Raw genomic sequence first — 25,964 nt, 5'->3', positions numbered from 1 at the left:
TGATTACTTTGGATGTATTATTTCTAGACAACCATATGAAGTGTAGATATTACCATCATTAGTTTCTATAGTGCAGAAATTTAAGTTTAGATGGATTCAGTAATTTAGCCAAGATCATACAGTAAGTGAGAGTCAGGGTTTGAATCCAAACATTTCTCTGGACTCCACACTTCTATGTTGCTATGCTATCTACCAATAAAGCACATAAGAAAAGGTGACTACGAGCTCAGTAATCCTTCTATATGACTATCTTTTAATTCAGTAGTGTTTTTAAATAAATTTATTTTTTAGCTGTGACTCAAAACATCCTGATACATATATGGATGAGGCAGAATCATTCTATCTTCAGTCCATTCTCAGTTCTGCCTAGATTTGAGATCCCTTCTTGATCCCCTACCCACCCAAAAGTCTCACCAATAAATTAAGAACCACTGCTTGTAATTAACAGGTTTTAATCATTCCATGTCTCTATAATGCTCTTTGAAGAAGTCTCACCCTAGACATTCCAAAACCCAATTATCCATGCTAGAATACCGGAGTGGGATGCCATTTCCTCCTCCAGGGGATTTTCCCAACCCAGGGATCAAACCCACAACTCTTGTGTCTCCTTCATTGGCAGGTAGATTGTTTACCATTAGAACTACCTGGAAGCCCTCTAGCAGTGAAGAACATGCCATAAGTAAACTGCAGTTTCACTGTCAGTGGAGGATGACTTGATTTGGAGGAAAAAAAAAACCTAAAAAACTTTGGTCAGTGGCATTATGAGTAATAATCTACAATCCCAGAAGCAAATTAACAGGGAAGGTCAGAGGTTCTTCTAACCATGAGACTGTAGTTCTAATTAGAGCAAGCAACAGGTCAGCAGACTAGCCAGAAATTTAACAGGGAGATACAGGCAATAATGCAGTCACATACACATTCAATAAGCTTTCCACACATCCCCAGCTAACTGGAAGCGACATGGGTTGAAGTAGGCCCAACCTATTCACACATCCCTGTCCTACTGGGAGCTTGCACCTGTATACAAAGGAAACATGAGAGCCTTGTGGAAAACAAAAGTTAAAACAGACCTGAAAACTGTCTGAACTTTGAATGTACTCCTGAACCCACTATAGTGGGTTGAATATTGCCCTCCAAAAATTCATGAATACTCAGAACTTCAGAATGTGACCTTATTCTGAGATAGAGTCTTTGTAGATACAATCAGGGAAGGCTCAAGATGAGATTATCCAGAATTTGTTTTGTCCTAAATCCAATGACTGATGGCCTTATAAGAAGAGGAGAGGACACACACACACACACACATACAGATACACAGAGAAGAATGACATGTGAGGATAGAAGCATAGGTTGAAGTGATGGAGCTATGTGCCATAAAACACAAAGGATTTTGCTAAGGATCACCAGATGTTGGAAGAGGCAAGGAAAGATTCTCCCCTTAAGCTTTTAGAGGGAGTATGGCCCTGCTAAGACCTTAATTTTAGACTTCTGGCCTCCAGAACCACAAGATGATAAATTTCTGTTATTTTAAGCCACCAAATTTAGGGGCATTTTCTATGTCAGCTCTGGGAAACTAATAAACCTACAAAGACTCATTGGCAGAAGACAGAGGGTACACTGGCTCAAAGTGTTTGACTACAACCTCTGACAAATCACTGGATGATCACTAAACAATGAAGATACAGAGACAAGCCTAAGAGATTAGCCTAAAAAATATAAACAAAATTAAAAATAATCAGAGCAGAGACATTAATGGCTATATACCAAGGAAAGAGGGCATGAACTTCAGATTTGTTCTAGATAAGCTATTAAATAACAAAAAAACCAAGAATAACTTTCCAGAGGGAAAGTGTATTTCAGAATCCACAGCTGCTGTAATACATGATCTAAAATGTCGAGTTTTCAACAACAACAACCAAAAAACCCTCAAAGATAAAAAGAAACTGGAAAGGGTGTGACCCATTCTCAGGAAGTGAAAGCCATCAAACCCATTCCTAGGACATGGCTCAAGAGAAATGGCAAATGATGTCGACACAGAAATCTTGTCTTTGTATACTCATTACAGCATGATTTATAATAGTCCCAAACTGGGAAAAGTGCAAGTGAAGTGAAGTAGCTCAGTCATGTCCAACTCTTTCTGACCCCATGGACTGTAGCCTGTCCATGGTATTTTCCAGGCAAGAATACTGGAGTGTGTTGCCATTTCCTTCTCCAGGGGATCTTCCCGACCCAGGGATCAAACCCAGGTCTCCTGCATTGCAGGCAGACGCTTTACCGTCTGAGCCACCAGAGAATCCCACCAGGGAAACAATACAAATGTCTACCAATTTGGTAAATGAATAAAATGTGGTAGATCCACGAAACAGAATATCTTCAGTGCTATGAGAAGAGAGCAACTATTGATGAATGCTATAATGGATGACTCTCAAAAATACTATACCTATGGCTGATTCATGTTGATGTATGGCAGAAACCAACACAATATTGTAAAGCAAATACCCTCCAGTTTCCCAGGTGGCTCAATGGTAAAGAATCCACCAGCCAATCAAGGAGACACAGGTTTGATCCCTGGGTTGGGAAGATCTCCTGGAGAAGGAAATGGCAACCCACTCCAGTATTCTTGCTGGGAAATCCCATGGGAAGAGGAGCCTGGTGGGCTACAGTCCTTGGGGTTGCAAAGAGTCAGACACAACTTAGTAACTAAACAACAACAAAAAAAATAAATTAATTAAATTAAAAAAAATTATACACAGTAAGTTAAAAAAAAAACCATATGCTAAATGAAAGAAGCAAGATACAAAATGCTACCTATTGTATGATTTCATTTACAAGATGTCCAGAGAAGGCAGACCTGTGGAACCTGAAAGCGTATCATATCAGTGCTGCCCTGGGGCTGCCTGTGAGAGTGAGGATTCATTGTGAAAGTGTGGGCACAAAGGAAAATGGTGATTAATGACTGCACGGCCCTATAAAATTCCTAAATATCAGTCAATTGTCCACTTAACAGTGGATGAACTTTATGGAATGCAAGCTACATCTATTTTTTTTTAATTTTTTAAAAAATCAATATATAATAACAAGTAAAAGAAGAAAAACCAGTTAACATAAGTCAAGGTACAATAAAACACTTCAGTTTTAGGTACAGACTAAGAACCATGAACAATCAAGAGAGAGGGATAAAAAAGAATAGAAGTCAGCTGAGAAAACTTCACAACCTTAATCTGAATCTTAAAAGATGGGTAAGATTTGAATTTAAAATACAATTTTGAATTTAAAATTCTTTGTCCTGTTACAAAGAAAATAGCACAGGAAAAGATCAGATAACAGTGTGTGGTGGAGGTGGGAGGAGGAGGCAGGGGGACCAGTGAAGCATCTGCTGTGTTTGTGAAGAAGTAGTGAGGGATGCACAGATAGTTACAACAGGATCAGGTTATGGAAATACAAGAAAATGGGGCAGAAAAGGGATTATAAGACAGCCAGAAAAAAGTTACTTTGTTCTTCATATCCATATGAACCCAGGAGGCCAACGTCTGCCTTATTTGAAAGGATGAATGGTAAATAAAACTGCTGTGAAGAACTGTACTCTTTACAAGTAGCAAAAATATTCTGTACCTTCACAGGTATACATAATACACAATCAATCTATAGCCTGATGTCTAAAATCAAATTGCAAGGCAGCATGAATCACTATTATAATAAAAGATGCACTTGCTATGTTCCTAAATAATTAATTTTTGGTTATGCTCATCCAAAAGCAAGACAAATTAACAAATGCCACATTTTTAATGAGTTTACTGCTCCAAGCATAATGCTAAAAGACCTTTTTCTTAAAGCAGAAATCTTCTAAAAACTTATTCACATTTCACTGAATCACACACAACTTTGATTTGTAAAAGGGCAGATTCTTTTCAGTCCAGCTAAAATTGCTAAGACTGCTGAACTACAAGCCAACTTGAAGACACCCAACTTTTTCAGTTTTGAACAATTACTTTCCTAGCAATCAAGGGCAAGCTGAGATAAAATTATTCTGTGGACAGGATTCAGTTATTTAAGAACCCATTCCATCCTATTATTTAAGACTGTCGAATGACATAACATAAAGTCAGTCCTAGGATCAATATGCATGCAAAATAACACTTAGCTGAGTAACACTCTCCAGTAACCTTTTGCAATCTTATAACAGAGTGGATATCATCTCCCAGAAAATCCTTCAGCCAAGTTTTGTTCTTTTTCCAATTGTATGTACATTTTCCAACAGTCAAAAAGCCATTATATATGAATTCTGTTGAATAAAGCATGATCCAGGACCCAGGAAATGTTTCATTATGTTAATTCCAATTTGAGGCTATAGCTAATTTTAGAAATTCTTATAAATTAATAGTTGAAAATGATACGTTCAAAAAATAAGTGCAATCATTTATCATTAGGGCTTTCATAGCCCTCATATTATGAAAATATTTGAAACCCTTTGTTACCGAGAATAGCTAACTGGGGCCAGATAGTGAAGTGAAGTGAAGTTGCTCAGTCGTGTCCGACTCTTTGCATTCCCTTGGACTGTAGCCTACCATCCACGGAATTTTCCAGGCAAGAGTATTGGAGTGGGTTGTCATTTCCTTCGCCAGAGGATCTTCCTAATCCAGGGATCGAACCCAGGTCTCCCACATTGCAGGCAGACGCTTTACTGTCTGAGCTACCAGGGAAGCCGGATAGTATTTAATACTAAACAAAGGTCCTGCACCTAGTGGTGGGGAGGGGTGGAATCGGCTCTCAACCCTGGTCAGAGCTGGGAGTGTGACCTCGGGGAAGTCTGTACCTCTGACGCCTCTCATTTTTCTCATCTACACAATAAAAGGAACAAATTCTCAAAGGCTATGACAAAATAAAACAAGGTAAATCATAATGCAGGCAAGTACATAAAATGGGAAAAGTAATTTCTAGCATTATTTTTTCAAAGAAATTTTTTACACTTTTATAAAGAAAAATGTTTTTCATTACAAAACAATATATATAGTTCATTATATATTTGATATATATATAATTAATTATAATATATAATATTTAAGTTAAATAAGTTAAATAATAATATCTAAGTTAAAACCAACATTCAAATGTTTATCCTTCCTTATGTTGGAAAGTTTTCAATATTTTATCCCTAAATATGTATAGTTCTTTTTAAGTGCTAGAACTTTTTTAAGCTAATAGTCACTGTTTTTGATTGATGAGGGAAATCAGAAAAGTCAAAAGTAACACCACCATGCTTGCTCCCAATTCCTCCCTTCAATCTCTAAGTCTATATCTAAATTACCCAAATATAAATATTTCTTTTAATCAGTAAAAACTCTATCACTTTCTAAAGAGTTTCTTAAGCAAGGAAATAACAAATACAATCCCATAACAACACTTCCTTTTAACTGTAGTTACACAGAACTAAATATTGACCAAAAAACACTTTGGTACAATATGTGAAATCCTATATTGGATATAAAAATTATCTTATGCTAACAAACATGGATTTATGATCAAAGGGAAATGAAAATGTAATAAAAGCATTTAGCCAAATTTTGTGCTGCATTATTTAGGTGTGGTCCACCCTGAGTGTTATTGGATTTGTGATTTTATCTCAGCATACTTCTAAAGAACAATTGCCAATCTAATATTTTTCTCTTAGAATAGTGTATGATATAATTCACTATGGCAAGCCAAATAGTTAACTTGTAATTTGGGGGACAGTTATTCGTGCAACATTTTAATGATCGTATATCTGTATCTCAAGATTAATCTGTTACTGGGTTAAATCACTCCAAATTCTTTCTTCCACAATCTGCAAGAGTAATTGCTGCTTCAGTTTCAATCATGGAGCAGTAAATCTGGATTTACTTTTAGGCAGCTGGTTTATAAGTCCCTGGATATGCATAATTTCATAGAGTGATTGAAGTCATTTTGATATTATATAAACAATAGCTTATCTATAGCATCAACTGCAAGCAATTAAAAAATTCACATTTTATGTGTACCTTTTTCAAGTAGCTTGCCTGTGTATACACATAGGTTTTCTCCACCACAGTGCTGTTGATAAACTTTTATTTCATCCCGGAAATCTGGGTGATCATAAGCTAGGTGCACATTTTTCCCCAAATAGATCATTGTAATAGCTGCATTACTACGCAGTGGTGTTTTATGAATCCTTCTTGAATCCTAGAATAAACAAAAAGGGGGACTTATTAACTAATCTCCTTCTAATCAGAGTGTGATGACATTGTAATACAAAGAATAAAAAAGGCTATTTTTATGTACCTAGCAAAAAAATCCTTTATAACATGTCAACATATACAGTGCACAAAAAGTCAACCCCATTACAAAATAAATACCTTTAACAACTATAACATATATACATTTTTTGTAATACAAAGAATACAAAAGGCTATTTTTATGTACCTAGCAAAAAAATCCTTTATAACATGTCAACATACACAGTGCACAAAAAGTCAACCCCATTACAAAATAAATACCTTTAACAACTATAACATATATACATTTTGGCTTTGTATTTGTAATGTAAATTCTGGGGATCTGGACAAAGTTTGTCAACTTTTAGCTCAAGTATGTGTCTTTTTTTCATGCAACAAAAACATCAATGACGTGAAGAGGAAAACTACTCTTGGTTCTTTTAGCTGGTTCCCAAATAAAAATTTAAATCAAATTAATTAAATAAATATTGGTGACATAATTTTCTTCTAATCCAAATTGACATTAACTGTGATTTAGCAATTGTTCTTGTAACTGAGTGTTATATCTTTATGCTTGTGCACTGACAAGACATCCTTCCCTGAGTTTACTCTATGTGAGGGGAGAGGCATACATTTGATTCTTCCAGGAGTCACCCTGAGGATAAGGAATAATATATGTCAGATATTTGGGATTATCCAGTTTAATAGAAGGCATTCAGTTCAATGAAAAACCAACACTATCAATATTAGCCTTAAATAGTAAACAATATACCCAACCAAAAAATATCATCTCATAAGCCTATCTGACATTCTATGGCACTGACCAATTTAAGTGATGTATAAAATAAACAATAAACTCAAATGTGAGATTAAATATCCAAAACCTTGCCTCCTGGTTTATATTCTGAAGTATTTTTTCATAGTAATGAATAAGCACAGTGTTTGCCTAACCTCTAAGAGGAAGCCAGGGAAAGGGAAGTAAGAAAAGGAAGAGGAAGAAGAGGCAGCGAAATGGAATGGCTCCTTGAAAGACTTCAATAGGTCCCAGTAAGAATATTGGAGGCTGCTAGAACTACACAGCACCCCACTCCAGTACTCCGTGGATGGAGGAGCGTGGTAGGCTGCAGTCCATGGGGTCGCTAAGAGTCGGACGCGACTAAGCGGCTTCTTTCACTTTTCACTTTAACTCATTGGAGAAGGAAATGGCAACCCACTCCAGTGTTCTTGCCTGGAGAATCCCAGAGACGGGGGAGCCTGGTGGGCTGAGGTCTATGGGGTCGCACAGAGTCGGACACGACTGAAGTGACTTAGCAGCAGCAGTAGAACTATACAGATATAAGGCATTACTTTTAATCTACCTAACTTTTCTAAAAGTCAATTTTTAGCTAAATGAAAAATGTGAAGAGACCAACTTTCAGTGAATCCAAGGCAGTGATCTGTTGATTTCATTGACTTATAGATGCCTTGGAAGCATGCTTTTATTAAGAATGACAAAGCTCAAAAAAAAAAAAAAAATTCTGAAGGAACTACTAAAATACTTCTATCTCCAAACCCATTTCCTTCTGCCTTGGAGGATTCTATTTTTTTTTTTTTTTCATTCACTTATATTTCTTTGAAGCAAAAACCAGAGGAGGTAAATTTGATGAAATTGTGCAAATGACAGTCTGAGATTTAAAATTTGAGCGCACTGTCTTGCCTGTGGACAGAGCTCCCAAATAGAGAGATAATCCAGAGAACTATTTCAGGGACTTCAGGAGCCATGACAGTAAGTCAGCAAACTGGATAATTCTCTGCAGACTAGAAACTTCACTCTGCATCACAGTTGAAAGCATAGGTATGATAACAGGCCCAGCTCCTAGTTGCAAAGTCATCCCATGTTTCCTCTTGCCTGAGTGACTATGGAGCTGTGACATGCACGTGTGCAGCCCAACCCACAATCACCAGCCTAAGGCAAATCCAGCTCCAAGCTCCCACTAGAGCATTTAATGATGTGGCGGATTAAATAAGAACATCCCACTTCGTTAAGCAATACTTTCTGAAGTGGCATGGATTCAGAGGTAGCCCTGAGAGCTTCTGGGAGATAAGCACTACATAAATACAAGGTAATAGTGGGATTAGAGTGGAGGAAGGGCCCGCCTCATCAGTGCAAAAAGAAAACCTGGATGGAAGAATGTTTAAAAATAAAATCAAGAACAGCTCTTCACCCTTTTCATTTACTCATATTCATATTTTTTCTGCTAAAGTGCATTTCTGATAGCAACATCTCTTTTCTCTTGGGTCTGGTTGCTTCATTCCTTTTTAAAATATTCCCCAATCATTGCCACCAAGTAACACCTTCTGGGTTCTAATAGGAGGCCCAAGTGACAGCTCATGATTAAATACATCCACTAAGAAATGAACGATTGTTTCTTGCAGTTGACTAAACTGCCTCTAAACTTACAATCTTCCAAGGTTATAATGAACCCAGACTGATGAAACTTTAACAAGGTTTCATGGCCATTTCTGCTGTCCTCAAGCAAATATCATAACCTTCCATGAAAATTCAGTTGCATTTCAAGAACAGGAGCAAGTCTCAAGCCTCTGTACAACTAAGGATTATCTCTCTTACTTCCTTGACCAGTTGCTTATGACTTTCCTTCTCATTTCTTTTCAGATTTCTCAAGCAAGTATAAACTGAACTGACAAACAGCAAGCCTATTGAGTAGTGAACCAGTCAACTATTATATATTTGTAATACTTAGCATTCAGTGGATATATTAAATTTTCACTGGCATCTCTTTATCCCTGCGCAGGTCTACGTAATAGGTGGATTTTAGAGACTGAATAAGTGTCAAAGTTCCTGTTCTTGTTGATGTGTTGGGCAGTCCCTCCTCTCCATCTATAAGACAAGCCCTGATGAATTCTGAACATCATATCATACCTGGAGCAGTGTAATTAACTTGCAGTTAAAATGCTAGAAAAAAAGAGCATAAATTTGAGCTGTTCCAGGAAATCTGGATATATGATTACCTTACCAATTGGCCCCCACACTTCCATCATATTTTCCTTCAAATTCTCCCTCCTCCTAGATATCAGAGTGATCTACTGTCACTAAATAGATCATGTGACTCTCCTGCTAAAAGTCTTCCAATGATCCCCAATATCCATGGGATGAAGTCCAACATTCCTCAGACAGTAAAAAAAAGTCTTATAGTCTCTAACTCCTATTATCTTTCAACTATTGCAATTTCTTGGGTTATACCTAAAGGTACAGCAACTGACCTAATTGTAATGGTCCACACATGACCAACATGCTTTTAATCTCAAGGCCTATATAACTGTAGGAGCCACACGGCATTGACCTGTTTCCTTGTATTCCTCTCTCTCAGTAGATAAGGACAGTATCTTACCGATCTTTATGCCCCACCCCTATGTCTTGTCAGTGCTGACGGCTAATTTGTGCCTAGTCACCCAGTCATGTCCGACTCTTTGCGACCCCACGGACTGTAGCCCACCAGGCTCTTCTATCCATGGGGATGCTCCAGGAAAGTATACTAGAGGGGTTGCCATGCCCTCCCCCAGGGCATCTGCCCAACCCAGGGATCGAACCCAGGTCTCCCACATTGCAGGTGGATTCTTTACCATCTGAGCCACCAGGGAAGCCCAAGAATGCTGGAGTGGGTAGCCGATCCCTTCTCCAGGGCATCTTCCCTACCCGGGAGCCAAACCAGGTCTCCTGCAGGCAGATTCTTTACCAGCTAAACTACTAGGGAAGCCCACTGACACCTAGTCAAAGCCTAATAAACATTGATCTGACTGGACACAGCCATGGAACAATTAGAGATCCCACATTTTGACCTTTGCTGAGACAAAAGCAGGCTGATCCCATCAAAATCAGCAGCTTTCTACATTTACTGGAATTCAATAGGTACTAAAGCATGAAAAGTGATTCATGGTGTCCTGTTAAACAAGACACCACCTTTGTTGATTAAGCCTTGATATTGATAATAAGCCTGGCCATAAAGAGCGGCAGAGACTTCATGTTGACTCTTGATTCAGGTCTTGCTGTGCAGTCACTAAGTCAAGCCCAACTCTGCGACCCCATGGACTGCAGCCTGCTAGGCTCCTCTGTCCACGGGATGTCCCAGGCAAGAATACTGGAGTGGATTGCCATTTCTTTCTCCAGGGGATCTTCCCGACCCAGGGATTGAACCCATGTCTCCTGCACTGGCAGGCAAATTATTTACCACTGAGACACCAGGGAAGCCCTATTCAAGTCTTTAGGAGAGGAAATTCTGACTTGAGCCAGAGGAAAAGTGCTGCAGTGTTCATACCCTAATGTTTCAGGAAGCCTCTGGTTGTGATGGAAACCTGTCTTCACTCTCCTCATTTAGTTCTGCCCTTTCTCTTCTCTTTCTCACTGCTTTTAACTTGTTCTTTCCTTCTCCCTCCCTTGCTTTTACTATGCATCTTCCTTGCACTTTATCCCTGCCTGTTTTTCTTACTACTGTATGACCTATATCTCATGCAAATTCCTGACCGACCTCCAAACGCCTTGGTCTTTCTGGACTTCTGGAGGAATCTGAGCTCCAGATTTTCAGGATGCTGAACTGACACTGGATGCTTTACTGCCTCATCTCCCTCAATAGAATGAACTCATCAAATCTGTTAAGACCAGAAATTATCCAGCTGGATTTTGATTTTGGTGAGAAGGCCCCAAATCGGACCCTCTTAGTAGTGGTCTGCCCTGACTCCTAGAATCATTTCTGATTCTTCCTTTCTTTTTTTTTGATTCTTCCTTTCTTCTAGGGTTTTGTTCCACAACGCCAGCTGCAAAGATATTTTGATTGTTGAATTGACTTTTTTAATACTGTTTTTAAGTTCTTTTTAGTTATGTAGTTACCAAACTGCAATGCTAATTTTAAGCAAAAGCATTGTTTAAAGGAAAACATTGCCTAAAATAAATCAAGCCTACCATGAAATATGTTGAATTACCATATATTAAAATCATGCTGATGTTTTTCCTTTTTCATTCTCAAATCTGAGTCTATTGATGAGAAAAACTAACAGTAAAAATACCAAGGTAATACACTGGCTAGAAGAAATTTTTAAAGTATTTTAAATTTTAAAAATATTACTTAAATTAAGTCAAACAAAAGAAATGTGCAATTTCCCCACAAAGCTAATATTTGTTAGGCTTTATCTGTTATTGGAGAAAAGGGATCTATACTTGAAAGGCATAATTGTCATCTACAACATTTACCTAAGCTAAAAAGTATAACTAAAGCTTACTTTTTGCATGGATAATAACGCAATACCCATTTATGAACACACTACTAAGAAACATGTGACTATATGTAAATAAAATCAAACACCTGCCCTCAACAAGCTTCATAATCTGGGAGTAGAAGTAAGAATAAAGGTACATGAATATTTATGTTAAGCAGAAAATATTAAAGAACATAGGAAAAGTAACGAAGTCCTTTTGAAGGGAAGAAGAGATGGAATCCTATTCCTGTGTACAGAAATACAGTATAGAGCATGAAGTCTTTGAGAAGATCAGGGAAAGATAGGTAACACATTCTTCTTATCTGTTATGCATTCTCTGGCAATTCATAGAATATCTGGCATACACTAATTTTTAAAAAGTATATACCTGAGATGGGGAAGTAGTAGACCAACCAGTCGAGGGTATAGAAAATAGTTCAGCTTGGCTTGACCAGGAGCAGAGAGAAAGCTGGAAAAGGGCCAAAGTCAGAAGCCCTTAAATGCTAGTACACTAAGCATGTCCCTTTATTCTGATGTTTTGACATCTGGGTCCTTGCTGACCCTGGGATACACCTCACCCAAGACTAACCAGTTCCTAGACATAATAAGGGCTTCCCTGGTGGCTCAGTCGGTAAAGAATCTGCCTGCCCAATGCAGGAGATGCAAGAGACTCTGTTTCAATATCTGAGACAGGGAGATCCCCCAGAGAAGAAAATGGCAACCCACTCTGGTATTCTTGCCTAGGACATCCCATGGACAGAGGAGCATTGCAGGCTACCTTCCATGGGGTCACAAGAGTTGGACACAACTTTGCGACTAAGCCACCAGACATAATAGATGACTTGCCTAGGAGAACATATATCATATACAAACTAACCAACTGAAAGCCCATATCCACCCTCCCCGACTCTCTAACAAACTGGGCCCATATTCCCCTACCCTTCCCAGGTATCAGACAACTGAGGACAGCCCAACACAGAAGCCTGCCAAAATCATTCATGCCATCCTATCCTAAGCCTGCTTACCCTCCATTGCCTGATCCTTCCTCAAAAACCACAACAGATGCTCTTTCCCACCTCTTCCTCCCACCCTCACTCCTGACAGTCCTGGTGCTTCCCTGGGTGACCCTACAAGGCCTGGTGTGATGGTTAATTTTATCTATCAACTTTGCTGAGCCACAGTGCGATATGTGGTCAAACAATATTCGAGATGGAAGCCTGACTAAAATAAACAGGCATGTCCCTTCCTCTTGAGAACTGTAAGCAACAAACTTAAAGGCAAGTGTCCTGATCTATAGGTCTCAGCATAGGTGAATAATAATGGGACATTTGAAAGCGGGCAGAAGACTACGTCACTTTCATTAGGAAAGAGGAAGCTAGTGAAAGCTTTTAAGCAGGGGAGAAAAAAGTTGGGAGCTATTCTACAAAGTTTCATTTTAACACCATTATGTAGAATCTACTACTACTGAGATGGACTGCTTACACTCCCCTCCCATTCCTCCCTTTAACCCTCTGCTCCCTGATTTTGTTTGCTAACTTCCTACCCACCTTTCAGGCATCTGTAATTGCATAGGGCTTATCTGATGATGAAGCTGAAACTCCAATACTTTGGCCACCTCATGCGAAGAGTTGACTCACTGGAAAAGACTCTGATTCTGGGAGGGATTGGGGGCAGGAGGAGAAGGGGATGACAGAGGATGAGATGGCTGGATGGCATCACCCACTCGATGGGCATGAGTTTGAGTAAACTCCGGGAGTTGGTGATGGATGGGGAGGCCTGGCGTGCTGTGATTCATGGGGTCGCAAAGAGTCAGACACTACTGAGCGACTGAACTGAAACTGAACTGAACTATCTGAAGTCTAGAAGGTGGACAGGGGACCTCAGGCAAATAGGAGAAAGCCCCAGACTAGTTCATGCCTGGAGAAACTCTTTGACCTCTCTTTTATAAAATATATAAGAAATTAAAGCAAACTATGTTTCATTTTTTAAATTGATAAACATAATGTTTAAGTAGGTTTTTATTTGGGCTTCCCTGGTGGTTCAGTGGTAAAGAACCCGCCTGCAATGTAGAAGATGTGGGTTCGATCTTCGGGTTGGGAAGATCTCCTGGTGTAGGAAATGGCGACCCACTCCACTATTATTGCCTTGAGAATCCCATGGATAGAGGAGTCTGGTAGTCCACAGGGTTGCAAAGAGTCGGACACAACTGAAGCAACTTAGCACGCAAGCAGGTTCTTATTTGAAAGCCTTTACTTTCACATCTATAAACACTATATAGGACATCCACATTTTCAGTAGGTGCCTGTGTGGAATAGGTGATAAGCAGTCCCGAGTGGAAACACAAAAATCTGCAGATTGGTGAGGTAAAACTCAGAGTAAAATCTAACTAGTTGCAGAGATTCCATAAAAGCATTATAAGCTCTGCAGGTATTATATCTTCACATTATAAAGCAACAGGGTACAGAAGCAATGTGCTGGGCTGTGAAATTTACACCATGTCATTTGGCTTCCTGGATCATGGCTTAGAGACACAGACCAAAGAAGCCAGGGATCCTGTTCTACACATGCACAGAGGAACCGGTGATGGGCCACCAGCAAGCCATATTTCTTTGGCTCTTTCTTTTGCTTCTTTCTTTTAAGAGCATTTTTTGGGGGATGGTAGTGATAAAAGTATGAATTTAATGTGCAAATTAATCATGAGAGCCACCTTTCCTTAAACAAGTCTTTTCTTGATCAAATATAAAATAAATCCAAATATTTAAATGAAAGTACATGATTTACCCCACTGTGCCAATTTTATTCTTAAACCCAGGACCAGGACCCAGTAGCTAGTGACAAATCCAAGAGACATCTAGAAAACTACTGAAACCGTGTGAGAAGATGATCACATTTTGAATAGAAAGACAAGTGTCAAGGTCTAAGCCTATGGTGATGGCCCGGTTTAGGGGTGAAGATGAAAGAGACACAGAGGAGCAAGACAGTAGGTAAAAGGAGAGAGTAAAGAACCATGAAAGCAGAGTGCCATGAGGCAAGAGGAAGAAGCTTCAAGGAAGAGGCAGTAATGGCATAAGATACTACTACTATCAAAGAAAAATCACGGTAAGTAGAAAATACAAAGTAAGATGGTAGAAATAAGTCTAAACATACCACAAAATAAAATAAATCAGTAATTAAACTCACTAATTAAATGGACAGATTCTCAGTTGAAATAAACAGAAAGCACACATATGCTACACATAAACATATTTAAAGTTTAAAGCTTTAAAGACATTGAAGAGTGAAAGTAAAAGGAATATAAATATAGATATTCATATATATAAAAATAATCTTTCTGTGATTGTGGTTTTCATAGATGGGAAAAAAAGTTGAAACAGTGACAGATTTTATTTTCTTGGACTCCAAAATCACTGCAGACAGTGACTGCAGCCATGAAATTAAAAGATGTTTGCTCCTTGGAAGCAAAGCTATGACAAATCCAGACAGCATATTAAAGAGCAGAGACATAACTTTGCCGACAAAGATCTGCCTAGTCACAGCTATGGTTTTTCCAGTAGTCATGTGCAGATCTGAGAGTTGGACCATAAAGAAGGCTGAGTACTAAAGAATCGATGCTTTTGAACTGTGATGCTTGAGAAGACTCTTGAGAGTCCTTTGAACTACAAGGAGATATAACCAGTCAATCCTAAAGGAAATCAGTCCTGAATATTCATTGGTAAGACTGATGCTAAAGCTGAAGCTCCAATACTTTGGCCACCTGATACAAGGAACTGACTCATTGGAAAAGATCCTGATGCTGGGAAAGATTGAGTGCAGGAGGAGAAGCAGGCAACAGAGGATGAGATGGTTGGATGGCATCATTGACACATGGACATGAGTTTGAGCAGACTCCAGGAGATAGTGAAGGACAGGGAAGCCCTGTGTGTTGCAGTTCATGGGGTCTCAAAGAGTCAGGCACAACTTAGCAACTGAACAACAACAATATATAATCTAAAGAAAATAAGAAGTACTATTAGACAAAATAGATTTTGAGGCCAAAAGTAATAATAAAGAGGATCTTTTTTTAATAATAAAGAATATTTTCACCAGTGAGATAAAGTATCCTAAATCTGAGGGCATATAACCAAGTATTCTCAATATTTACAAAACAGAACTCAATTAATTACAAGAAGAAACCGACAAATCCACAACTACAAAGAATTAATTCTCACTAGAACTCAAAAACTAAGAGACCACGTGGATAAAAGGAATAGCAAGGATGTAAAATTATGAGTAACATAATTGGACATTTCTTACCTATTGGAAGAATTCTGCTCCCAACAATTAGAGAATCACATTCTTTACAAAAGTTGAGCCTATCTTAGCCCACAAAGCAAATCTCCACAAGTACCAAAGGATCAAAATCTTACAGAACAAGATGCTTTTTAAGAGTAACATTCAGTGAACAAAAGGAGTTCTAGGATTTAAAATATGGCGGGAAAAGACAAATGTCAATAACCCACAGATACAGAGAATGAACTTGTGGTTGCCAAGGGGAAGGGGGTCGGGGAAGGAAGGATTGAGAGTCTGGGATTAGCAGATGCAAACTATTATATATAGGACTGATAAACAACAAGGTCCTAATGGATAGCGTGCATGTGTGCTCAGTCCTGTCCAACTCTTTGCAACCCTATGGACTATAGGCTGCCAAGCTCCTCTGTCCATGGAACTATCCTGGCAAGAATACTGGAATGGGCTGCTATTTCCTTCTCCAGAGGATCTTTCTGACCCAGAGATTGAACCCACATCTCCTGCGTCTCCTGAATTGGCAGGTGGGTTTTTTTTTTTTTTTTTTTACCACTGAACCATCTGGGAAGTCCAGTATATAGCACAGGGAACTAGATGCAATATCCTGTGAAAAATCATAATGGAAAAGGATATGAAAAAGAATATATAACCGAGTCACTCTGCTGTACAGTAGAAATTTAACAGAACATTCTAAATCAACTATACTTCAATAAAACTTTAAAAAAGAAAAATGTCAATAGAATGTGTGGAAGATAAAATTGAAGAAATCTCCCAGCAAGTAGAACAAAGGTAAAGAAGTAGAAAATATGAGAGAAAAGCTAAGAATATTAGAGCATCAGTCTAGTAGTACCAACATTCTCAAAATAAGATTTCCAAAAAGAGAGAACAGAGTTAAAAAAAAAGACCAAGTCAGACTGAAGCCTTGTGAACTCAAGAGCCAGACATACCAAGGTCTGTCAGAGCCAGGATGCCTGCTGACACCCGCTATGTTCCTAACCTGAAGTAGAATGCCCAGGGGAAGCTGGCTCACATGCTTATCTATGCTTCACTGGTCATGACCACAGGATGGAGAAGTTGCTGCTCTCTCCTCTGCACACAGCTACAGAAGCCCATTTGCCTGAGTATATTCCTGCTAGACATCCAGCATCAGGCTCACATGAGGACTTCACTAGATGCCCTGACTCTGGTAAGCCTCATTTTTCTAAGAAAATTAAGACACTTACTCCTTGGGAGAAAAGCTATGACAAACCTAGACAGCATATTAAAAAAACAGAGGCATTACTTTGTTGACAAAAGTCCATAATAGTCAATGCTATGGTTTTTCCAGTAGTCATGTATGGATGTGAGAGTTGGACTATAAAGAAAGCTGAGCACCAAAGAATTGATGCTTTTGAACTGCAGTGTTGGAGAAGACTCTTGAGAGTCCCTTGAACTGCAAGGAGCTCAAACCAGTCAATGCTACAGGAAATCAGTCCTGAATATTCATTGGAAGGACTGATGCTGAAGCTCTAATACTTTGGCCACCTGATGCAAAGAACTGACTCATTGGAAAAGACCCTGGTGCTGGGAAAGATTGAAGGCAGGAGGAGAAGGGGATGACAAAGGATGAGATGGTTGGATGGCATCACTGAGTCCATGGACATGAGTTTGAGCAAGCTCTGGGAGTTGGTGATGGACAGGGAAACCTGGCATGCTGAAGTCCATGGGGTTGCAAAGAGTTGGACACAACCGAGCAACTGAACCGAACTGATTTTTTAGGAACACTCATGACCTGAACTCTCTTACTTCTCTACCAGGAGCTCTTAAAACTGTAAGGAACCAAACCTAGATGGTGACCCAAAGCTCTATTCAGCTTATTTTCTCCTGGAAATATTAGCCTTTCATTACAATGCTAAGTTTGAGCTTTTTTCTGAAGTTTTATGCATATAAATAATAGAACTCCAAACAAAAGCAGGGACTCAATTAATACACTTGTCAGTATATTGGTTGCTCTGAGAAGGAGTTGGGGAAGGCAGGAAATAGGGGGCTTGTCATATGACAAAAGTCTGCTACTTTGTTGAGAAGTAATGGTATATACATAGGTTTTTAATTGTTGTTTAACCTGAACATATAGATTTTACATATTCTTATGGTTTATATGATATTTAAACATTTCTTGAAAAAGTAGGACTGGGTAGAGTTCATCCCAGTAATATATTTTTAACACTAGAAAATCAAATTTGCCACCAAACAAGGACGATGAGGAAATTACCGTTCTTGCAAATGGAGCCACAGCCTTTAAGAGAGCATGTTTGTTGGCCTGGTGGAGACAAATGCCAGCATTCAAAGAATACATAGTAAATTTGTGGATTAGTACCTTCTCATATCATGGCCCCAAATATTCACTGCCCACTCTTTATAAGAGGATGATACCGCCACTCTATGTCAGGCTTTAATAATGGAATTCAAGTGTAAGTGACAAGTATCACTCCTGAATGGAACCTACAAAGCATTCCATGACTCTGTTGTCCACGAGGCAAACACACCCCAGGCAAGGATGATTCATCCAGTCTGGGTCTCAGAATTGCCACTGAACACCAACAGACAGTGATGATAAAAAGAAGTTGCTGCTGTAATCTGAGACACCTGGGGTTGCTTGTTAGAAGAAAGCTACAGTAAACTAGACTTCAGAGAACTCTGCAGTAGGAAAGGAGATAACAGAAGTCTCAGGCTACAGAATATGAGGAAAGGATTTAGTTACTCTATATAAGGCCTGGGTATATCGAGAGACAGATGGATGTTAGAGGAAAGAATAAACATCCAAATAGGAGAGAAGAATGACAGACAGTGCAAAGTGTCATGTAATGGGAAAAATAAGCTCAAGGAACAGGGCTGGGGGAGGAAGGGGAGGGAACCTCAAGGATGAAGGATACAACACTCAGTCAGAGACCGTAACAAAGAAAGAGAATTGGTGAGAGGCGGATTGAAAGAAGGAAATCTAAGCATGCAAGAAGAAGATAGCCACAATTTTTAGAGAAGGTTATTGGTGAGGATAGCTGCTAGGAGAGAGATGTGGATGGGGTAAATAAAGCACTTGAACTAGGCTGGTTTTGAAGAGCTAGCATGCTATCAATGTGCAGTGTTGGAACTTCACTCCCTGATTCTCCAGCAGTGAAATGTTGACCCAGCCAGTTGCCAATAACCACAGAAATTGCATATAATAGATTATTGGTTGTGTATTTACACTACAAAGTAAGAGATTTTTGACCTTCATACTAGCCTGTATCTGTAAAAGTGTAAATGACCTTAGAACAACATTCTTTATCAGTATTTTGAAGAATGATTACAACAAAACAGTTTTAGAACATGGAAAGGGAAATATTTATAAATATTATACAGTAATTCGCCAAAAATTATTAAAAGTGAGTTTCAATAATTATTTTATATGGAACACTGTGGTTTTCAATATGTTACTAATATTCACAAATTAAATGTTAAAATACTTGCTGACATGATTGAATGGCAAATTGAAGGACATAAATGATTTGGAAATGGGTATAGTACAAACTAAATTTGAGTATAAGATTTACTTAATTTTTTTTAAATTATGCTAAATTATTCAACTGGATTACTCAAATATTTGGTTTCGGATTCCTTCAAGCTTACAATTACTATATTTACAAAATTATTATATTTTGTATGAAAGTCATTTGGCATTCAATTTCCCTATAATCTCTTACCGCACATCTAGAAATCTAATAGTGCAATGTTAATTGGTGCTAAATTAATGAAAGAAAAGTTGATTCCATAATCACCTTGGTAAAAGCAGGTTCTAAGCCATTTGGAGCAGTGGTTGGGCGAAATCTTCTCCTTCTCCATGTTTCAGGTCTATTTTCTTTTGTGATTTTTCCACTGGTGGGAGGAAGTGGAGGAGGAATAGGCATAATGTAACGGTTAATGCTTGGAAACTGGTATCGATTCATCTCCTGTGAATTGTCCATGGAGTTCCTGAACTTCATCATTGCCTTCTTGCCCTATAATTAGATTTCATGACATAAGAATGAGTGAAATAGAATTCGTCACCCAACATAACTCAAAATTACAGACAAGACTATGATCGACATTGCAGGCAAACACAACTGATATTAACAGGCAAAGTGAAAGTGCAGTCGCTCAGTTGTGTCTGACCCAATGAATCACTGCGACCCAATGAATCCCCGCCAGGCTCTTCCATCCATGGGGTTTTCCAGGCAAGAATACTGCAGTGGGTTGCTGTTTCCTCCTCCAGGGGATCTTCCTGATCCAGGAATCAAACACGCGTCTCCTGCACTGCAGGCTGACTCGTTACCGTCTGAGCCAGCAGCGGAGCCCCACTTAAGAGCCCTGTAGAGCTCTCTGCAAGAAAATCAGAGATACCAAGGGAACATTTCATGCAAAGATGGGCTCAGTAAAGGACAGAAATGGTATGGACCTAAGAGAAGCTAAAGATATTAAGAAGAGGTGGCAAGCATACACAGAAGAACTATACAAAAAAAGATCTTCATGACCCAGACAATCACGATGGTGTGATCACTCACTCACCTAGAGCCAGACATCCTGGAATGTGAAGTCAAGTGGGCCTTAGGAAGTATCACTACAAACAAAGCTAGTGGAGGTGATGGAATTCCAGTTGAGCTATTTCAAATCCTAAAAGATGGTGCTGTGAAAGTGCTACACTCAATATGTCAGCAAATTTGGAAACCTCAACAGTGGACACAGGACTGGAAAAGGTCAGTTTTCATCCCAATCCCTAAGAAAGGCAATGCCAAATGCTCAAACTACCACACAATTGCACTCATCTCACACGCTAGTAAAGTAATGCTCAAAATTCTCCAAACCAGGCTTCAGCAATACGTGAACCGTGAACTTCCAGATGTTCAAGCTGGTTTTAAAAAAGGCAGAGGACCCAGAGATCAAATTGCCAACATCCACTGGATCATCAAAAAAGCAAGAGAGTTGCAGAAAAACATCTATTTCTGCTTTATTGACTATGCCAAAGCCTTTGACTGTGTGGATCACAATAAACTGTGGAAAATTCTGAAAGGGATGGGAATACCAGACCACCTGACCTGCCTCTTGAGAAACCTGTATGCAGGTCAGGAAGCAACAGTTAGAACTGGACATGGGACAACAGACTGGTTCCAAATAGGAAAAGGAGTACATCAAGGCTGTATATTGTCAGCCTGCTAATTTAACTTCTATGCAGAGTACATCATAAGAAATGCTGGGCTGGATGAAGCACAAGCTGGACTCAAGATCACTGGGAGAAATATCAATAACCTCAGATATGCCAATGACACCACCCTTATGGCAGAAAGTGAAGAACTAAAGAGCCTCTTGATGAAAGTAAAAGAGGAGAGTGAAAATGGCTTAAAGCTCAACATTCAGAAAACTAAGATCATGGCATCTGGTCCCATCACTTCATGGCAATTAAATGGGGAAACAGTGGAAACAGAGGCTGACTTTTTCTTTTTGGACTCCAAAATCACTGCAGATGGTAACTGAAGCCATGAAATTAAAAGAAGCTTACTCCTTGGAAGGAAAGTTATGACCAACCTAGACAGCATATTAAAAAGCAGAGACATTACTTTGTCCACAAAGGTCCATCTAGTCAAGGCTATGGTTTTTCCAGTGGTCATGTATGGATGTGAGAGTTGGACTATAAAGAAAGCTGAGCACAGAAGAATTGACACTTTTGAACTGCAGTGTTGGAGAAGATTCTTGAGAGTCCCTTGGACTGTAAGAAGATCCAACCAGTCCTGGATCTTCTAAGAATATCCTCTAAGAAGATCAGTCCTAAAGGAAATCAGTCCTGGGTGTTCATTGTAAGGACTGATGTTTAAGCTGAAACTCCAATATTTTGGCCACCTGATGCAAAAAGTTGACTCATTTGAAAAGACCCTGATGTTGGGAAAGATTGAAGGCAGGAGGAGAAGGGCACGACAGAGGATGGGATGGTTGGATGGCATCGCCAACTCAGTGGACATGGGTTTGGGTAAACTCTGGGAGTTGGTGATGGACAGGGAGGCCTGGCGGACTGTGGTTCATGGGGTCACAAAGAGTTGGACATGACTGAGCAACTGAACTGAACTGAACTGAATCAAATTTCATGACATAAGAATGTGGGAAGTAGAAGTGGTAATGTAATATAACTCAAAATTACAAACTCAAAATTACAGGCATTGACATTACATGCAAACACAACTGATATTAATAGGCAAAACTTAAGACACTTCAATCTGTTGAAAAATGGCATTTTGCAGTATCCATAGCAAATCAAATTTTCATGGATTTCTAAACTTTTTTAAGTATATTTTTTAAATCAAACATACAATCATGGCATTTTTATAGCACTTTGGGGTTTTTCCCTCAGTGATTCATTAAATCTATGGGGACCCAGTACAATGAAACAATTTAAAATCACTAGGTTTTGAAGTATTGTACTTCAAGACAGGATTGGGTAGTCCACTCAATGATGAGGTATTTGTACTTTTTTTTTTTTACATTGATTTCACCTATCCAGGTGTTACAACATTCCTTGGTAATATGGTTTCAAGGAATCAAAAACCTAGACTCTGACCCAAAGTCTCTATTCAAGTTATTTTCTCTCAGAAATTTAACTTGTAAGAATAAATTTTACCAGTTAACTGCACAAGTACATTTATGTAAGTGTGTATAAGGATACACACACACAGGTACACACATAAATATGTCTAAAAAATTTAATTGATCAGTTTGGGATTGACATGTACACACTGCAATATATAAATAAAATGCTTTTCCATGAAAAAAAGAGGAAAAAAATTTAGTTGAACTACCAAGTCCATCAGTAAAAGGATAGTTAAATAAATTTTGCTTTGTTATGATAAAAGATTCTCATCAGGCTTTAAAAAGAATACTGTTAATCTATTCTTTCAGAGTCCTGACATAAAAAGCTCCATGCAGCGTGGTCATACATTTCATTTAAATAATTTACATGTGGATTTTGATAAAATCAGGGATGACTGGAAGACTCTGAACACAGGGTTGACTTTAAGGATTTGGATTATTTGTAGGGGTGGAGCATATAAGTTTAGTCAACATTTAGTACCTTAATGACTAAAAAGTACCTAATGTATAACCAAAAATTTTAGTTTCAGGTGTATTTGAGCCTCTGAATTTTCACATATTGATAATTTTTGTATGTCTGAAGTAGTTTTCAAACTTTAGATTATCTTTAATCATTTAAATCTGTCTTATACCGATTTATTTGGTATTGTTTTAAATTTATTTTCAGCCAATTTATATTTTATTTTGAGATGCTTAAATTGTAAAAAGCTATTTTTAAGAAAGAGAAGTCATTCCCCAAACATTTTCATTGCTATTAAACAAAAACAGATTAAATAAAGGCATGGGTACTCCATGTTTTGATTGAAATCAACACTTATATGAACAGAAGGGATTTAAATAGATATTCGTTAAGGGGCTTAGAATTACTAGATTGCTTGATGCTGCAGGTATTATTTATGGTCTCATTTTTCTTTTCTTACATTTTCTAATTTTTCTGTGCTGGTGTGCACTGACATTATAATAACAAATATAAATTAAAGAAGTGAAAATAAGATAATAAACCAATAAAATCAATGAATTCAGAACTTTTTGGTCTTGGGAGGTTCTACTTTTAATTTCTAAGTAGTTATCCATCATTGGCATGCCTTATTTGGTAATGAAGTTTAGTAAATTTTTAAAAAATTAAACTACTGCTTCATACCTTGCTTTTTTTTCTAGCCCAAAGAATCTTGGACATCTCCCTATGGCAGTATAAATAATTTACCTTATTTTTAAATATTATTTAATATGCTATAGCATTTTTAAACAATAAATTCTTAGGTGTCTTCCAAACATTCACTATTGGAAATATTATAATTCTAAAGTTTCTGAATCTATTTCTCTTCACATGCATGTATGTTCCTAGGATAAATTCCAATATGCTAAAATGCTTGAGCATGTTCATTTAAAATGTTGATAAATATTCCCATACTCCTTCACAAATAGTTGTACCAATTTCTGTTCCTATCAACAGTATATAAGAAACTCTCATTCCAAGTATAATAATTTTCAGTTATGTCATTAATTCATTTAACAGCATCTCAACCAATCTGTTTTGACCAAATTGCTTTTGCCTAAATCAAAGATCCTTGCTCCTAATACTTGAAAAATTCAACTTGCTTAAGTATGTCACACCTTCAAACAATGCCCCCATGCATATCTTTTACTATTTAGTGGGTGCTTACTACATCCTCAGCAGTCATGCAAACTATTATTCTTTAGGAATTTCTTGTCTGATTTTATATTAAGTAATTTTCATCATCAATGCCATTGAAAGAATTACATGTCTTTCTTGGCGGTCCATTTTGACTGTGTACATCGCAGTATAAACTCCAAAAAGCCAAAGAACATTGTCTGCTTTGGTAACTGATACACTACTAATGCCTAGAGCAGGACCCAGCCAAGAGTAAATGCCCAATTCAATTCCACTGGATGAAAAATGTTAAGTTTAGCTGGTTGAAATTAACATGGAATTGATCTCAGCCTTGTCAGCACATATAAGCTACCATTTTTAAAATTAATTTATTTTTTAACTGAAGGATGACTGCTTTACAGAATTTTGTTTACTGTCAAACCTCAACATGAATCACAAGCTACCGTTAAATGTCAATCCCTTACTCATTCACAACCCAAAACTTGGAAATGGTAAAATAAAAGGCCCTGTAAAGATTTAATTAATAAATCTACCCAGTGCCTCAGAGCAGATTTAGAAAATCACCTAAAAGAAAAGTCATTCACTAGTCAGAAGAAAATGAATATTACCTGATTGATAATGGTCACATATCTAACAGAAAGTGGGTCCAATCAAGTAGAGTTAATAGATAATAGGAACTTAGAAAAGAATATAATCACCTTGGCAAACATGGAGAGTGCCCATCTGAGTACTATCTAAGGGAGAGGAAATCCCACCCATTGGACTTTGAATATTTCCAGTCCTAAAGGCAAAGTTATCCCTGGAGGATTCAGAGGGCTTTAGCCAAAGACCTTTGAGCTTTCTGGTACCTTTGGCAAGCCCATTCCTAAGATGAGACAGATGCATCAGGCTAAGACAGTCTGATGACATTAACATTCCATTTTACCATATCTCTTCATTCTGATTCCATACTCACTAGGCAACCTTCTCATTGTTATCTGGCTTCCTATCTAGGTCTGCCTACAAGGGGGAAATGTACTGTTTCTACAAGCTTTGATTTATTTGATATCTGGTGAATTAATGGCCCCTAATTATGATTTGATTCCCTATTTTGATTTACGATAGTGACAAAAATGGGCTTGTCACGCTTAGTTTAGTTAGCTTGAGACAATATCTCAGGACCTGACCATTCCTGGACACCAGCTTGAAATGGGAAATCTCTGGACATTTAAAGTGGAGATCAGATCCTAGAAAGTGTCAACCGAATTGACTTATGACCCAATAACTTCTGCCCAGCTCTAAGTAGTATTCCCTAGACAAAATGCCACCACTTTTTAATTTATCCTTCTTTCCAAGAATGTACTATTAAATTAACTAAAGTACGGTTTGTGAAAAGTGCTTCACCAGCTAAAAAACATATTAGTTGGATTAAAATGTTATTTATCATTTGGGGGTTATATTTATACTTTTAAGGTGAAAAATAATTTATTTCAATTAATTTCTTAGTGACAAGGTCATCTGTCAGCTTTAGGTAAAAACATCTTAATTTCATATGTCTTATGTTTCCTAATAATGAATGGAACTAAATCCACCCATTTGAGCATAATTACAATTGTACTCATAACACAGTTTCTTTCTTAAGCTGGCAAATGTTTCTTCTTGGTCTTAGAAATACAAACAATACCTTTTCTAATTACTAAATGTCCCAATTGTCCTTCCCTGTTAGAGTAACTCATGTTTTATGACTTCCCTACCTCCTTCCTGTGCTTTGTTTAAAATAAGTGAAAATTACCTGAGACATAACCTTGAAAAAGAAGCATAGTCAAGCTTCTGAGTGTGATTAATTCAGGATTTTTTTAAGACAGACATTCTTTTCCCTCTATATCCAACCTTCTCCAGAGTCAAACTTGAAGCAATTTCATACACTGATGGTAAAGTAAGTCAGCATGCAAATGCAAACCTATTCT

The 25,964-nt window shown here is 38.0% G+C and overlaps 1 protein-coding gene across 1 annotated transcript in view; it reads right to left on the bottom strand.

The window, feature by feature from the left end:
* The window catches only part of ERICH3 (glutamate rich 3), a 117,706-nt gene that overhangs the window by 47,065 nt on the left and 44,677 nt on the right, over window positions 1-25,964 (bottom strand). Inside the window, exons 7-8 of the mRNA XM_043460959.1 lie at window positions 19,553-19,771; window positions 6,015-6,195 (exon numbers count right to left, since the gene is read on the bottom strand). Coding sequence (XP_043316894.1) covers window positions 6,015-6,195; window positions 19,553-19,771 — 400 coding nt within the window. The remainder of the gene's footprint in view (window positions 1-6,014; window positions 6,196-19,552; window positions 19,772-25,964) is intronic.

The sequence above is a fragment of the Cervus canadensis genome, chromosome 2, assembly GCF_019320065.1.
Source record: "Cervus canadensis isolate Bull #8, Minnesota chromosome 2, ASM1932006v1, whole genome shotgun sequence".
In the NCBI taxonomy this organism is placed as follows: domain Eukaryota; kingdom Metazoa; phylum Chordata; class Mammalia; order Artiodactyla; family Cervidae; genus Cervus; species Cervus canadensis.
The sequence above is the reverse complement of the archived record's forward strand: the minus strand, read 5'-3'. Positions and strand labels throughout refer to the sequence as shown.